This window comes from Calidris pugnax, unplaced genomic scaffold, assembly GCF_001431845.1.
Source record: "Calidris pugnax isolate Ruff unplaced genomic scaffold, ASM143184v1 scaffold103, whole genome shotgun sequence".
Taxonomy (NCBI): Eukaryota; Metazoa; Chordata; class Aves; order Charadriiformes; family Scolopacidae; genus Calidris; species Calidris pugnax.
In genome coordinates this window covers 4,876,696-4,893,617 of record NW_015090990.1, presented here as the reverse complement: position 1 = coordinate 4,893,617, position 16,922 = coordinate 4,876,696, and the positions used below count along the sequence as shown (strand labels likewise).

The following is a 16,922-nucleotide window of genomic DNA, read 5'->3' as shown; positions in this document are numbered from 1 at the left end:
AGGGGCAGTGGGGGACCCAGGGGTGAGGCTGATTTGATATCTTGTTAAATGTCTTTTTTTAGAAGATATGTTTCTCTTTAAATTATGCGTGAGTTCTGATTCTAAACATGATTCTAACCATGAGAATCCAAGATTTTTCTCACCAGGGCCTGGTGGAATCACTCACCATTTAGGAGATATTGAGTGTAACAATAGACAAATGTCAGGAAAGAATGGAGCAATTGAAACCCAAATCTGTATTCAAATGCCTTCTTAATTTTGGATTTGTCATTGAGAATAATGCTACTTAAAGATCAATTCTAGATTTATAATTTTCAAAATTTTCTTTTGAAAATGGTTTTTGCTTTTGCTTGGCCTAGTCCTACATTCATATAATTTCAAGATTATGCCAGCTTTATTTGTTTAGAAAAGAGTATTATCTTTTTTTTTTTTTTTGTCACATTGAGTATGTGACTGAAATGTGTTTAAAGACTCCAAAAGCTCACACCAAATGAAGTGAAATGCAATATTTAGAGTTTTGTTATTTTCAAGCTAATCTCATAATTTTGAAGACTGCATGGATGGTTTTCTATTATTTAGAGATGTCAGTATGTGTACATATAATGTATTGATATTGATTGCCACATTGTAAGAGCATAATATTCAATACAATTGTTCCTCCTCTACGTAGACTATCAAAGATATCTGTGAGAATCAAATACTTCCTTATTAATACAAGATAAAAATTATGAATAAGAAATATTTTCTCAAAGCAATGAAAATCTGAATATTAGGAATGTACATGGAGTCTTGGGTTGGCAAGATGTTGTCTGTACTGCTCAACAGAAAGCTTAATTTGGAAACATCAAATTCTGTATAGTGTCAGCTACTGGACTTGGATTAAATACCTCACTACATACAATGTGCGCAATATGGTAAGCTCCTTTTAGAAATGTAATATATAATAATTTATTAACAAATTTATCTTCAAATCAGCTTCTTTCTTGCATTTCTAAACATGTATTAGTGGAGTAATTTCCAAAACTCCATTGGAAATCAATGTTATTTGAGCATCTGTCTTTCTTCTAGACATTTGACAGTTGTGGTAAAGAGTAAATGTTCTTCCTCTCTGATGTGTAACGACTATTTTAGAGTGTAAGCTCCATGGGGCAGGGACTTTTTAATCACAGATATTTGAGCATAGGCTAGTATCTTTCAGATGTTATTGGCATATAAACCACTATTCACTAATATGTAATGATTTTAGAACAGGTTCATGTTAAGTATAAATTAATTATCAAAATAATTGTTTCTTTAAAGAATAACCAAAGTATCTTCAGAAATATAAACCAACACACATGGTCTGCATGGTTTTTGCTTAATGGTAAAGTACAATCCCTTGATAAATGAGATAAACAGAAGCTGATGTGGAAAATAAATGCAATTTATCCTAAGGCTGTGCTCCTAACTTTCTAACAATTCAAATGCCTTTTACTGTAAGTACCTATATATTCCTATTTGCACCCTATAAAAAATGGAGTTCTTCACAATTCAATTCAGATAGATTTATAGCAAAATAATTAATTCAAAATAAGTCTTTTTTACTCACATGACTAGAGAAGAATTTAAAAATAAACACCTGCAACTTTTCTCCACCTGTATCATTGACTAGATGTATTTGGTTACCAGTTTCTCAGTATCATTCAGTAAATACTTTTCTACAATCCACAATATTTTTATTTCAATATCATTACATTAAAATAAAAAGAGTAATTGCATACTAAGCTATTTCTAGTGGTGTGGTAGATACTGAAAATAGAGTGGCACCACAGAAGCTTTTCATTTATCATGTTTTCTTTTGCTTATTGTTGTTGAATGCTGGCTTTTTCTGAAGATGTATAAATTTAATGTGGTAATGCCATATAGTTCATAAAAATGTTGTATATATGTGTGTTAAAACATTCTGTTTGTTACTTCACAGCATTGATTTCCATTAGCAATCATAGAAACATTTCAACTCAGTTAAAGGTACTAATATTTCATTTGTAAATCATAGCTTGGCTTGTGTGGACAAAAGCCTCATATGAGAAACGTGTTCATCTTCTCCGTTAGCAATGGATATGAGTTGTGAATATCTTTTTGCAATAAGAGTGAGTGCACAGACCTTTATTGTGCTGAAGTAAGAATTAATATAGCAACAAGTGAATGCATTTTGGTTTGGTTTTTTTTTTTTTTTTTTTCTGTGCCAGAATATTTGCATGTTTGTAGAAAAACACTGCAGAGCATAAACAGGAATGAATTAACAGACTGCTCTAATAACAAAAAGACACATCCTGTTCACATATTCATAAGACTGGCAGCATCAGATCGTGTTTTGTCCTTAGAAATATGCATCAGATGAAGCTGGTCCCAGGGAAAGCATATGACCCGTTAACATCATTGACAGCAGATAATAGGATTTAACGGAAATAAGGGGTAGTGCATAATAATGTATCAGGTCTGTTCCCTAACACAGCAGGCAGAAGTGGACAGCACTCCTATAGAAGTCAGTAGAGAAAACATTTATTGATTCTAAAAGAATAAGGGGTAATATGATACTAGACAATTTAGAAAAGCTCACACATAATGACCACATTGTAAGTAGCTCACTTTTTTGGTTCTAAACAAAATTAACATGTTACCATGGTACCCAAGAGGAATCCTGTGGTTCTACTTCAGGCAAACTCCCATTGTTCTGAGTAAGAGACGAGCAAGGACCATAGCAACTAGCTCTGTAGTTTGCTGAACAAATCACCTGTCTATGTAAATCTGCATAACATCATTGTTTCAGTGGCACATGTTGCTTTTTATGATAAAAAGCTGTCGTACACTTACAAGCAGAATATATTTAACATGAAAATCCCATTAAAATGCCCTCTCTTTGAAAAATTTTTGATCATGTTCAGATAGCCCTCATTTTACAAATGTGATGGTTATTTCAGCAAAAACCTCTCATGTTAAATGTAGTGCTTTTAAAATGGACAAAAAGGAAATAGACATATAAGTCCAAATAGGTGAAATTCAGTCAAGACTCTCCCTTTAGCTGTCTTGCTTGTTCTTTTACTGCAGTATATTCAATCGTATACCTTGATACTGTTTCTTGCAATGAAAGAATTTTGTAGCCGCTACATACATTAGTATGTACATTAATATTCACATTGTACAAGCTTTGCAGTATTGATTAAATTATGCACTTGTTGAATTGTAATACGCTGATAGCTCTCAGGGCCACCTCTATTTGTATATTACTTCTTTTTTTTCTGTCCAGGAAGAAAATATAAAAATTATATAAAGCAAGTTTCATAGTATTCACCTGAAATCATTATGCTTGTCTTTCCAGGTCCTGAAGGGGTTTCCAGAATGCTTACAAGCTGACATTTGTCTGCACCTCAACCAAAATTTGCTTCAGAATTGCAAAGCTTTCCGGGGGGCCAGTAAAGGCTGTCTTCGAGCTTTGGCTATGAAATTTAAGACAACACATGCACCCCCTGGAGACACTTTAGTGCACTGTGGAGATGTTCTCACTGCTCTATACTTTGTGTCAAGAGGGTCCATTGAAATCCTAAAGAGTGACATTGTTGTAGCCATTCTTGGTAAGTAGATTACTACAAGGCATGTTAAAAAGAGTCAGGGGACTGTAAAGAAATACCCATTGTTATTCCTGGGGGAGGAAATCTGTAAATGTTTTATTCACTGTTATTTAAAATGAAGCAGAAAAATAATTTTTTTAAGGTGCAAAGTCTACAATTACTGCAATAATTCATCTGCACCAAAGAACCCACAACCTTGGATATCTAAAATACAAGAGCAGGAGTGAGTCAGATTTCTTCCTTTCTAAGTGGAAAGCTGCAAGTTGATGCAAGCAGGTATTGAATTACTCCACTTCTGATTATGCTGCAAGAACCAAAATCAAGGATACCCTTTGAACAGTGTAGGAGGATATGATATGCCAACTGGAGAAAAACATGTATCTACTTTAGGCATTCAAAATGTCTTCTAGAGGTTTTCAAAATCTTCTGCTTCTGTCCACTGAGTGTATAGAAATGGAAGAGAATAACAGACGTACCTGATCTAGACTGATTAAATGTAATAACACCAGCGTTTCCACTATATTTCTTATTAACACATTCTTGTTTGTATAGTATGGGGAGTTACTTGTTTTCTTTCCCAATTAAGATGCCTCAGAGCAATGTTCAGTACAGCTCGGAGCTCACCTGCAGCTGGTGATGGCTCTTATGTGGAACCAGTAAGACTTCTTTAGCTACAGCAATTTTAAAAGTCAAATAACTGACACCCTACCGAAAGAAGACTACTGATTTGTTTCTCCAATTTAGTATCAGGTAATAAGAATTCAAAGAATAACTGAGTAGATGAGTAAGGATTTTGCTGTATGGAAACCAACACCAGCTGTAACATCATTCATATAGTCTCCTTTCTCTTTATCATCACTTTAGGAACTTACAGCCAGATAAGTAGCTAAAGCAAAATGTGGACTAGTAGCAATATGTTGCTATTAATCCACTTGTGACTGATTATTCTGCTAGTACTTTGCAGGGTGGATATTGAGCAGAAGTACAAAGGTGTGCCTACAGCAATCCTTCCTTGGTTTAGATAGTGTTATCAAGATAAATTGTCATCTCATGGTGTTGCATCTCATCAGCTAGGCCACCTTTAGGCACAAGCAAAGGAGGGAGCATGCAAGTATAACACCATGAGGTTTTTACTTACTTGTCTGAGTGTCTTCCCCTGATTATGAACAGTATGGTTCATCAAAGATTTCATCTCTTACATCAAAAACTTGTGAATTTCTATAGCACTTGCAGAATCAAAGAATGGTCGGGGTTGGAAGGCACCTTTGGAGATCATCTAGTCCAAACCCCCTGCCAAAGCAGGTTCACCTAGAGCAGGTTGGACAGGAATGCATTCAGGCGGGTTTTCAATATTTCCAGAGAAGGAGCCTCGACAACATCTCTGGGCAGCCTGTTTCAGTGCTCTGTCACCCTCAAAGTGAGGAAGTTTTTCCTCATGCTCAGATGGAATTTCCTGTATTCCAGTTTGTGTCCATTGTCCCTTGTCCAGTTCCTGGGCACCACGGAGAAGAGTACGGTCCCATCCTCTTTACACCCACCCTTTAGATATTTATAAGCATTGATGAAATTCCCTCTCGGTCTTCTCTTCTCCAGGTCAAACAGACCCAGATCTCTCAGCCTTTCCTCATAAGACAGGCGCTCCATTCCCCTGATCATCTTTGTAGCCTTCCACTGGACACTTTCCAGTAGTTCCTTGTCTTTCTTGAACTGGGGATCCCAGAACTGGACACAGTTCTCTAGATGTGGCCTCACTAGGACAGAGTAGAGGGGAAGGCTGACCTCCCTCCACCTGCTGGCCATGCTCTTTTTAATGCACCCCAGGAGACCATTGGCCACCTTGGCCACAAGGGCACATTGCTGGCTCATCATTAATTTGTGGTCCACCCAGACTCCCAGGTCCCTCTCTGCAGAGCTGCTTTCCAGTAGGTCAACCACTGTCCTGTACTGGTGCATGGGTTTAATGCTCCTTAGGTACAGGACCCTACACTTGCCCTTGTTGAAATTCATTAGGTTCCCCTCTGCCCAACTCTTTAGCCTGTCCAGGTCTCACTGGATGGCGGCACAGCCTTCTGATGTGTCAGCCACTCCTCCCAGTTTTGTGTCATCAGCAAACTTGCTGAGGGTACACTCTGTCCCCTCATTCTGCTTTTTTCCCTGCTTCTTCCCCACAGGATCCTGAACTCCACCATCTCATGGTCACTGCAGCCAAGGCTATCTCCAACCTTCACTTCCATAACTAGTCCTTCTTTGTCAGCACAAGGTCCCGTAGCGCACCTCTCCTCATTGGTTCCTCCACTACCTGTGTCAAAAAGTTATCATCAATGCTCTGCAGAAACCTTCTGGACTGTGTGTGTCTGGCTGTGTTGCCTTTCCAGCAAATATCAGGATGGTGGAAGTCCTCCATGAGAATCAGGGCCTGTGAACATGAGGCTAATTTCAGCTGGACTGTCCTTCCTAAAAAGTACATCGCCATCCATGACAACATTCCAGTCATGAGAGCTATCCCACCACGTCTCTGTAACTGCAGTGAGAATGTGGCCCTGTGACTGCTGTTCTTGAGTAGTCTGATCAGTACTGACCTTATTCTGTACCAAATCCTTGGAAAATATAATGGTTGTGGACCTCACAGAATCTACCACTTCTTCCAGTATTGCAGACAAGATAGGTATAAAAATACTACAACCATGTCAGTAGTCATATTGCAAAGAAGGGATCATTTGCCTTGAACAGGTACCTCTGCATTCAAAATCACTAAGGCCAGAAGGACTATTAGATTATATTGGCTAACCTCTGTTATATCACTGACTCCTGTTACATTTCACACATGTATCTGTTGTGTCTAATGAACTGTGTTTGATGAAAGAAAAGCAATGGGTTTTGATCTGAAGACATAACGAGATGAAAAAGTGATTGCTTTTCTTGGCAGTTTATTTCCATAGTCAATAATTTTTATTGTTAAAAATGTGTGCTTTATTTCTGGTCTAAATTATCTTGCTTCAATTTCTTTCCATTGGTTCTTGCTATGCATTCCTTATTATATTCTAGAGGCATTTAGTACCAAGTAATTTTTCCTCTTTATAAGGATATACGCAATATAATCAGGTTACTTCTTAATCTTCCTGTTGATAAGCTAAAAAGACTACGCTCTTTAAGATCCTCACTGTAAATCAGCCCTTAAATTAATTTTTGGATCTTGTAGCCAACCCAGCTAAAAGCTGCTCAACCAGTTTTCAGCGTCCTTTTTAGAAAATGGGAGAAACCAGGACTACTTGAAGTAACCTAATATAAAAGCCACAAATGTTTAACAGAGAGGCAAAATCACCCTTGTATTCTTTTTTACCAGTCTTTTGCTTCTCAGTTGCTATGACCACTATTCATTTCCACAAGTATTTTCCTAGTTCCTCCAAAATCTCCATTTTTCAGGTAAGCCCTGCAACCCTTAGCTTAGAGCATGTTATCACAGGTCTATGGCTCTGCATTGATGAAGGTTAGGTGCAGATTTGGGGAAAATGAGCAGTTAAATGGAGATGAAAATTTTAGCAAACAGCTACCGTGATGTGTCAACGCTGATTGAAAGAGTTGTAATAGCATCAAAACAGCGGCAGCTATCCTTTTAAGAGCTTCCTCAAAACAGCTTCTGCATCTTCAAAGTCTTGTATTCCCTCTGAAAAATATAAAAACTAAGTAATTTTCTACTAAAATATATTTCCAGTATGGTCTGTTTCTTCATTTAATTCTTAACAAAATGATATTCCAAGCCAGACAGGCCCTGGACTCTACCTAACAACAGAAATTACATCTTTGTCAACATAACAATATGGTTTAAATCAGCAAGTAATGTTTTAACAAGAAAGGACAAAGGAACCTGCTCTAGTCATGCTATTTTGATGGAACTGAAGAAAAACTATGATAAAACTAGATTTTCCTTTAACTTAGTCCACTTATATGTCTATGTAATTTCATTGATTTAAATAATTTTACTTTTAGTGCTTAATAATAATACTTTTGATTTACAACATACGCACAATGGTAATCTGATTGTATCACTTCATGTAAAATCAAGTATTCTACACCATTATCATAAAAAAGTACATCATTTAATTTAATGGCTTATTCATGTTTAAAATAATAATCTCCATCTAATTTTCTTTCTGCAGGGAAAAATGATATTTTTGGAGAGATGGTACATCTTTATGCAAAACCAGGAAAGTCAAATGCAGATGTGAGAGCTTTAACTTACTGTGATTTACATAAGATCCAGCGAGAAGATCTACTAGAAGTTTTGGATATGTACCCTGAATTTTCTGATCTCTTCCTCACCAATCTAGAACTGACTTTTAATCTGAGAGATGAAACTGCAAAGGTACACACAATAAGTGACTTTTTTTTCTTAATATTCGGCCAAATCTGTCCCACAGTAACAAAACTTGAAAACAGAAATTGAAAACCCAAGGTTAGCAAAACTAAAAGCTAAAAAGCCTGAGGCCAAATCCTACTTTAAAAAAAAATACTCACCTGATTGCTGCTACTGAAGTCAGTTAAACTCAACAGAAGTCAATGAAATGATTCAGATGATGTTAATCTAACAGGATTTGGTTCTATATTTAAATAGCATTAAAGTTTCAGCCAGGGCGATTTTGGATATTTTGTTAAAGCCATGGAAAATATGTTTTTTTTCAGATGACAATAGCCTGGGTCACCACAAGGGGAACTTTTGACACTAAATATAATTGTACAGCCATAAAATAGAGATAAATCAGATTATCTGGATTCATTCTGTGCCTAAAAATAGAAAATATTTAATTGTCATTCTTCTCTTATCTTGGAGTGCACCCTACCTCCTGAGAGACTAAAAGCATACAAGGGGCTTCTCAAATTTCACTCAGTCTTCAGATTTGCAGGGATTTCTTGGTCTCTTTTCCCCATAATGACTGTCCTAAGTGTCCCTTTTTGCACAGATTGCATCTTCAGGAAAGCAGAAAAATTACCAGTGTTTCCTTATTTCAGACTGCTGGGGTCAGTCTGAATTGGGAAAGAAAGGGGAGATTTGGCCAGAAAGGGAGAGGGGAAAGGCTGTTGACCAGCTCATGCTACTGGGGTAGAGCTTCCCCTAGAAAGTTGCCGGGTACAACAACACTGGCCAAACATGCACTATACTGCCCACATAATGACTAGTTTACATTTCATCATCTATGAGATACTACCATTTTGTAGCTTAACACTATATTTTTAGGAAAAAGAGGTTCAGTGAGAAGGAACTAACATAATTTGGCCTCAAAGGCCTTCTGAGAAACAAGGAGACAAAGAACACTAAGTTTTGTAAATGGTAGGATAAGCTGTAAATGGTAGGATCAAGGATCACCTTTGCTAATCACATGTGGATCTTTAGTTTAAAAAATTAAAACAAATACAACTTCTGACAAGAAATGTCACTTCTTTTTATGCTGATCTTTTTTTTTTTTTTAAATAAAAGATCATTCTGAAAATAAAAGACAAATTCTAATCTTTATTTTAAAAGTCATCCTTTTGTGTTTATTGAAAAGGTCATCATTATTAATTACATGTGAAACACAATACAATGAACTAGTCTAATGATAAATTTAAGTTAAAACTGAATGTCCACGTATTTGAAAAATTCCTTGAGGATAAACTCACATTGACGATTTTAGTCTGAGCAATTATTTCCTGTAATTACATTGTCAACAATGTTTTATCATTATTTTTTCTCAGAACTGAGAAAACCGAAACAAAATTCCATCTTCTGTGTTGTGGTGTAGAATAAACAAAGAAAGTTCTCACTGCTCATATTCCTTAGAAATTTTCCAGTTGTTACATCTTACTGCTGTACCAGCCACCAAGAAAAAATCACTAGACTTCACAGAGACAGGAAAGGGAGGACAGTCTCACGCACGCCTCTGCGCTTGCAAAATCACAGTCTTCTCTAGGAATTCCAGTTGCCTTCCACTGCCTATTGCAATCCATAAAATCATCCTCCAAAAGAAGTGATGAGTACATTCTGATCTTCAAAACATTACTCAGATCCAGATGTTATCTGAATAATAGGTGCTTCTGCCTCAACTTTTGCTCCTGTCCTATTTCTGTAAAAGTGCCTTTTTCTTCCTGCAGTTATTCTACCAGTGGGCCACCACTGAAGCACCTTACCCACCAGGTTTACAATGAAGGGAATAGAGAAAGATGTAAACACTTCCCACTTCTTTCCCTCTGCCCTTCTCCCACATGCAAATCTGCTTACTTGAGTGATATGGGAAACCTCACTAGCACAGGGAAGGGAAGTAGGCTGAAGCCAATGCCATGGGTATGTACACAAAGAGCATAACTGGTGTTGTATTTGCTTATTTGTAAATTTCTCAGTTTTAAATAAGTAGAAAGAGTTAAGTGCATCTTGTATTTATTATGGCAAAAAAGCTCATCCATCTGTAAGACGGATAGAAAAAAACAACATTATGTTCTGCTATGGAAATGAGTATCTGAATGAACTGAATCTGATATAGAGGAAGGGAGGGTCTAGAGAGATAAAATAATGAGGGGTAAAGTGTCTGGTATTTGTCAGCCTTCTATTTACTGTTATAAAATGTAACCTTTATAATCATTAACAAGTAGTTAAATATAAATCTAATAACAATCAGTTATCACATTACTTCTCGCAATGGTATACAGTCTCTTTTTTGAGGTTATTTAATTTTTTTTCATTAATTTTTCTAAGATTACTTAAACCACATCTGTGCAAATTCAGGAAGCTGATAACACATGAACACATGTCCTTCTATGTAAACTTATTATCAGGATACTTCTGTTTCACCATCAGGTGGTGACTTGGTTTTGCTCAATCGGCATGAACTTTTTAACATTATCATTGAGCAATACCATTAGCTGTGGATGGAGAGGGTGATGCAGACTTTCTTGTCTAATATTGCCTTTCTTAAAGCTTGAACATGATTAACAGTCAATCATCTATTGAAAACCTGCTCTTTAGATGGGACTAATCTGTCATTATGTTTCATATTTCATTAATCAAGTCTGACCTCGTAATAAGATCACAAACTACTAATGATACGGATGGAGATAACTGCAAACTACGAAGACGGAAATTGTCCTTTCAAAGTGAAATAGAGAAAGGTAATTAACTTCATTTCTTACATTAGACAGCACTGCTTCAGTATTCATTTGTATTTCACTTGCTAATGCTGGGTACATTAGGGTCCCATGTTGGCTGTTACTGTAACAGCTCTTGAGAATCCATCTGAGCCACAGAAATGCTCTGTGCATTGTCCCCTATATGGTTATATATAACTAGAGCATATCAGTTTCAAACTTCCATGACTTCACACCTATCAGTGCAGCCCTGTTTAAACGCTAATATACATTATTGCCTATGAGATATACATATATATGTGTGTATTAACTCTTAAACAATATCTACTTGCTGAGATAGCATGTTTTATACTGGTTAGAGATGCTAGTCTATTGGATTATTTATTAGCAGCATTGATTTTATTTCCTCAGCAAAGTGCTTTCTTGAACTTTATGCTAGGTAGTGTTTCTCCCTGGAATGAAAACCTTTTGTTTTCAGGACACAGTAGGTTCACCATAGTCAGATTTTGATTCATATGGTAATGTGTAAATGGCTGTCCTGGCAAGAGTCCAGGTAACGTTTTCTGTGCTTACATTCACCTTAGAGGCTTTGGTGAATGAAGGAAAATTCAGTGAAATATTAAACTATGTCACCAGTTTTCAGTAATGCCTAATACCAGGAACTGTAGACAGTAGCTGTGCTCAGACAGCAACAGTCATGAAGACAGCTAAACTGAAACTTGCAGGATTCTTGTTTTTGTGTAGGGAAAGCAGAATTCCTTGAATAACATTACACATTTATGGTCCAACGGTTTGTCTGACAAATTACTGTTTCTGGTATGCCTGTCTCCACAGTTAAACCACAATCCTAAATGCAGCATAATACCAATTTTAGAGTTGCACAGTAGCTGATATTAAATGGGAACACTTTAAACATACATAGCAGGTATAGTGCTTGACGAAGGAAGACTTTAATCCAGACTGTGGCTACTCAGAACAATGACATTGCCTTTCGATCAAAGAAGCGTCTTTAGGGCAGGAAGCCAAGACTGACAACAAATCTGTCAGGAAAATGTCCCCATGAAATATTCAATCTGTTCTTCACAAAGAATCTGTTGACAGAGGTGCTTTGCCTGAATAACCTTCACATTTCTTATGAGAAAACATATGCTGCCACCTAGACAAGATGGAAGTGGTCTTTCATGTTGTGCCTGCTGCGGAATTACAAATAGGCTCCTCAGGTGTCAATGTGGTACCAAGACCCCTAGGCTTTTGTGGTTTTTGCTCAGTAGTTTACACTGAAGATTCTCTTGGAGACATTTATTTGCATTAATTTTGAAAGAATATAATTTTCCACAGTTTTGTCTTTGAAAAAAACCAAAAACTTGAACCATTGGGGAATAAGAGGCAAAATTGGCAACAAGCTCCTTTGTCCTGGTAATGACTGTATAGTATCTGGCAATAGCTGAGTTAGATAGAAGTGTGGTACACTGGAAGTCCAAGAAAATGCAATCACAAGAGTCCTTTGCCAGGAAGTGAGTATGCTTTTGGCCCACTGGCTTACTGCCCCTCTCTGATCCCTGTTCAGGTTCTCTATATGTTGCCATAACTGCAGTAGACACCTTGTAGTCACAGACCTTCAATGTCACTTTTTTGTGGCCCATCCTACAGCCTGTATGAGGTTGTAAAGTAATAGAAGTTACTTCTAGCTTGTAAAGTAATATTCTATTCATTTCAACACTTTACATATAGGAGGGAGTGGCATCATATTTTGATTCAGCATAGTTAGTCTATAATGATAAATATTTGGGGATGATCCTGCAGAGTGTCTCAGAAGAACTGGAGTTCCTGAAAACACAGCTGCACAGCTGGCAAACACATTTCTGGGCACAGTATTCTTACAGAAAAAACATGTGTTGTACGACAACTTTTAACCATCATATTTTGATTTCAGAACTATGCTTTGAACAGGATAGAGACAGCCAGCATTCTTACTTTTATATTTTGATATTTTACATCTCACTAAATTATTATTGACTTTTAATTATTGGGGGGAGGAGGGGGTGTGCTCATGCTGGCATTCTTTATTTTCAGCTGTTGATCTATCAGCATATTATGCAGCTGAAACTGTATTGTTTCCATCTTTAGTGTGATCATCAGCGATTTTCTCCCTTTTGGAGTGCTAAAAATGGGATTGTGTTATCTCAGCCTTTAGTTCATGCTAGCCTGATTTGGACCTTGTTGCCATGGTAACTCTTCCTGCACAAGTTTTATCAGAGGTTAAACAAAATCAACACAGCTCCCTGTTATGCATCTGCAGTTAGTAGCACTACTTTTCCTATTCCACACAAGACCTTCTCACTCCACCCATACATATTTCCACCATTTCTTGCCTGTGTCAACAAATATTGATAGTACATTGGGCTCTCTCATAATGTGATTTTAAACGGTATAGGGCTACTTGAGGGACCAGCTTGTTCTCTGCTTTCTGGAAAGGGCTGCAATACTATAAGAGATCCCCTGCAAAAATTAACTCACAGACTACAGACTACTCAAAAGAAATTCATTTCGGGTCTTTCAGAATAACAGATGATGTTCCTTGCATAGGTGCAGGTGCAGCCTTAGCTAGTTGCCATAGATGCTTGACAGTCAGCCAAGAAACTCTCCATGACTGCTTAAAATAAGCAGTACTCCTGCCTGGCAGTTCCAAACAAAGCTCTCAGATGGGTTGGCAAGTTAGTCTCCTGCTAAAAACTGAGGGACAATGAGCAGCTCCATCTACATTCAGTTGCCTCTTTCAGTAGTGCAGAATACAATCCTTCCTTGCTCATTTCTCATTTTCATCTAGTAATTAGCTAATTTCAAGGGAAATGCATAAGGGCAAGAAGTTTCTTTTGCTCTGCTAGTTCTGAGTGTAGATCTATTATCCCATGCTGAACAGGGCATCGCTAGAGTTGGTTACATCAATATGAAATCCAAACATACAGGTGAAAAATGCAAAAGTTAGAGGCAGAGTGTAAGTGAGCTCACTGAGAGCTTGAAAACTTGAGGCTTCGAAAAGACTTTTCCTGGAGTTCAAGCATTATTGCTTTTGCTAGCATCTCGTTTAACTTTTTGTTAATGTTGGATCTAAAATCTTAACCTTCCTGGGAATGTTTGTGTCCAATTATTCTCAATAAAAGACATTCTTTGCATTTAATTTTAACTCATGTAGCTGAAGGCTATTGAAATTCTAGACCTGTTCTGGTCATTCCCACATAATTTTCTTAAAGCCCTACAGGCACACAGGTATGAAATGCTTTCCAAGGAGAAAATTGATTTGGGCTTAAAACTGCACTTGTTACACAGCCAAATCATAGCTGGCCTTTGTTATTTTTACAGGGCGTATAAAATCTTTCCATTGTACCCAGGGTAATTAAAATACTGGATAAATAAATCAGTGTGGACATACTAACTGGGAATGTAATTATGATCTCATGGAAATAAATCCTTATTCTGGATTTTTAGCTGTAATCCCAAACCAAGAACATCATCCCATGAACTCTAGCAGAGAGGATGATAGGAACTCCAATGGAGTTATGTTGTTAAATTAGTAACTGGACGGTCAGGTAGCTAGCAATACTTAATCTTTAACTTTTGTGAGCTGGCCCAGGGAACTCATAACAAGGAATTTATATTTCCATGGTGTGATTTTAAACGGACACAAAAAAGAGATCTTAGAACATCTTGTTACACAACTATCCCATGCATTTGCCCATGTTGATACAGACTGTAACAATCAAATGGAATATAAAATGCATTTTGTGGTATTTCATTTTTAGCATATTGGCAACTAAGTAAACTTATATAGCACTTAATTTTAATTTGAAGAGTTACGCTTCTTGACTGGACTTTTTCAAAAGTATCTACTGATCTCTTCTCAAAGTAAGCACAGAAGCCAGAGCTCTAATAAACTGCTAATTAAATCTTGATTACTATAGCTACCTTAAATGTGCAGTGCTTGTAGGTACTATCTAGGCTAAAAAGCCAAACCATATTAACATAAGTTTATTACATAAGGTATCCAGAGGCCATGGCTGGCAACACAGAAGACAAGGAAATCTTTCAGGAATTGATTCTCCTGCCTAAAAATATGAGGTGAAGCAGTACCAAGAAAATGGGGAAAACCCTCCTTCCCTTGCTCTCTCCCATTCTTGTCTCCTTACCCCAGTTTATTTATTTAATACTTATTTTAGGAATAGATGACTTGGCCAAGCACTGTGCTGTATCCCCAGCAAAAAAGTAGGGCAAGAATCTGGATGAAAATTTAAGCTCTTACTTAACTTTGTTAAACTGTTAGTATTATGTTGATTAAGTTTGCTTGGGCTTGATTAGAAAAGAGTTTCTAATATTCAGACAGAGTATCAGGTGGTTAAATGACCAGGAAACAACTAATATCTTGGCAGACAGCATATGGCTTGAAACAAGACCTCATGTCCCCAAAATCTTACCTTCAGCATGAAATCCCTAACAAAAAGTATGTGGTCATCAGAGAGCCCATCACTGCCATTTTCCATCTGCGCCTATTATTGTTATTGTTACTGCTGTTACCACAGTGCCTAGGAGCCACCTCGGGGAGGTTTCACAGAAGAGTCTTGTTTCCAGGGGTTGCTCCCAGAAAGGCTTTTTCCAGACGCCAAATCTGATTGAAATGTTGTAATGCAGTCACACATAACTGGAGCCATCCTTTGGAAAAAAGTATATATCTTGGAAAAAAGTATAATCTTACTACAGTGAAAGCTGAATTCCTTGTAAAAGAGAAGACAATTCTAAACTGCTTTGGACAGGAGAACTGCTTTGGCCCTTGCCTTGAATCCCTTCTGAGGTGCATGTTTATAATTCTTGGTTTCTGATTTTTTTAGTATTATTTCCCGAAGTATAAATCAAGATTTATCCTTCCATTATTATCTGATTAGCATTAAAGTTGATACAAAGCCAGACAGAGCAAAGAAAATTCAGAGATAAGGCTGTCACTCTAACTTATCTTAGTGTACTAAAAATGGCACAAAAGAATAAATGAAAGATTGCATAGTCACTTCAACTTCAAAATTCTTGGCTTTTTAAATATGTTCAGTTAAATTCAGTTATTCAAAATAACTCCTTTTTCAGTCCATTTAAAAAAGGAACATGGATCCTTATGGGAAAGTTGCAGTCTTTAGTCTAGGATGGTGGGGGGGGGGGTTCGGTATCTTCTGCTGTTCCCTATTTACAGAATCATCCAAATCATCATAGCTCAGAGAGGAAACACACCAGAGGACACATTAACTTACCAAACTGTCACAAGCAGCACTGAGACAAAACAGTAATTCAAACAGCTCTCTCCAGTACAGTTCATTTCTTCCACCATTACTATCCAACGAACTGTAACCTTCCAGCAAAATTGCCAGGACTTGCTATAACAATGTAATTTCACTAGTTTGTATCTTTAGGTTCCCCAGTGAAGAGTTAGAAGCTCCCAAATTATGAATGAAATAGGAATTAATGGAATCTTTTATCATTAAAAACAGTCACAGAAAAATAAGAACTTTAAAACTTTTCACTACGGAGAGGAGGAAACATTTTAACTTTCCTACAATACCACTAGTAACCTACTTTTCCTAGGAATAAGAATCTTCCTGCATCAGTTTCTAGACAGACATAATTTTTCCTTGGTGCTAGTGGCACCACACACATATCTGACAGTACATTTGGAAGCAGTGAGTCCTAAAGATTCGTGTGAAATTTTGAAGCGAAACGTAATCAGTGAAAGCAAGGAAGAAGGAGGAAAACAAAAGCGGGCTGAAGAATAAGGATTTCCACACCCCAGGTTTCAGGAGCCATTGTAAGTCTTTGTCATTGTTTCAGATTTTGAGGTCTGATAGGTCTACAGACATCTACTGTACCAAGGTACTGAACAATGACTTACAGATAGCAGAAGTCCATGTGCCTAGTGGAACTTCTGCCAGCTTAAAGAAATGTCTCAAGAAATATGTGTGCACCTTTAAGAACTCTTGTCTCTTCCATGTTCTGAAAACGGCCAAACTTTGATATAACTGCATCTGTTTCAAAAGATTATTTTTAAGACAAAAATGTCTGACAGAAAGAATCTATTTTCACTTGTTCTTTGTTTCACCTAAATTCTGCTGGATATTATACTGAAGAAGGGCATAACTGTTTATGATGTTCACAGAAAGAAAAATAGTA

At 37.0% G+C, this 16,922-nt stretch overlaps 1 protein-coding gene across 2 annotated transcripts in view; it reads left to right on the top strand.

Moving 5' to 3' along the window:
* Positions 1 to 16,922, top strand: part of KCNH7 (potassium channel, voltage gated eag related subfamily H, member 7) — a 241,058-nt gene that overhangs the window by 208,454 nt on the left and 15,682 nt on the right. For both annotated transcript variants that reach the window (XM_014954695.1, XM_014954696.1), the window contains 3 exons: positions 3,359 to 3,611; positions 7,766 to 7,971; positions 10,646 to 10,745. In XM_014954695.1, coding sequence (XP_014810181.1) covers positions 3,359 to 3,611; positions 7,766 to 7,971; positions 10,646 to 10,745 — 559 coding nt within the window. The remainder of the gene's footprint in view (positions 1 to 3,358; positions 3,612 to 7,765; positions 7,972 to 10,645; positions 10,746 to 16,922) is intronic.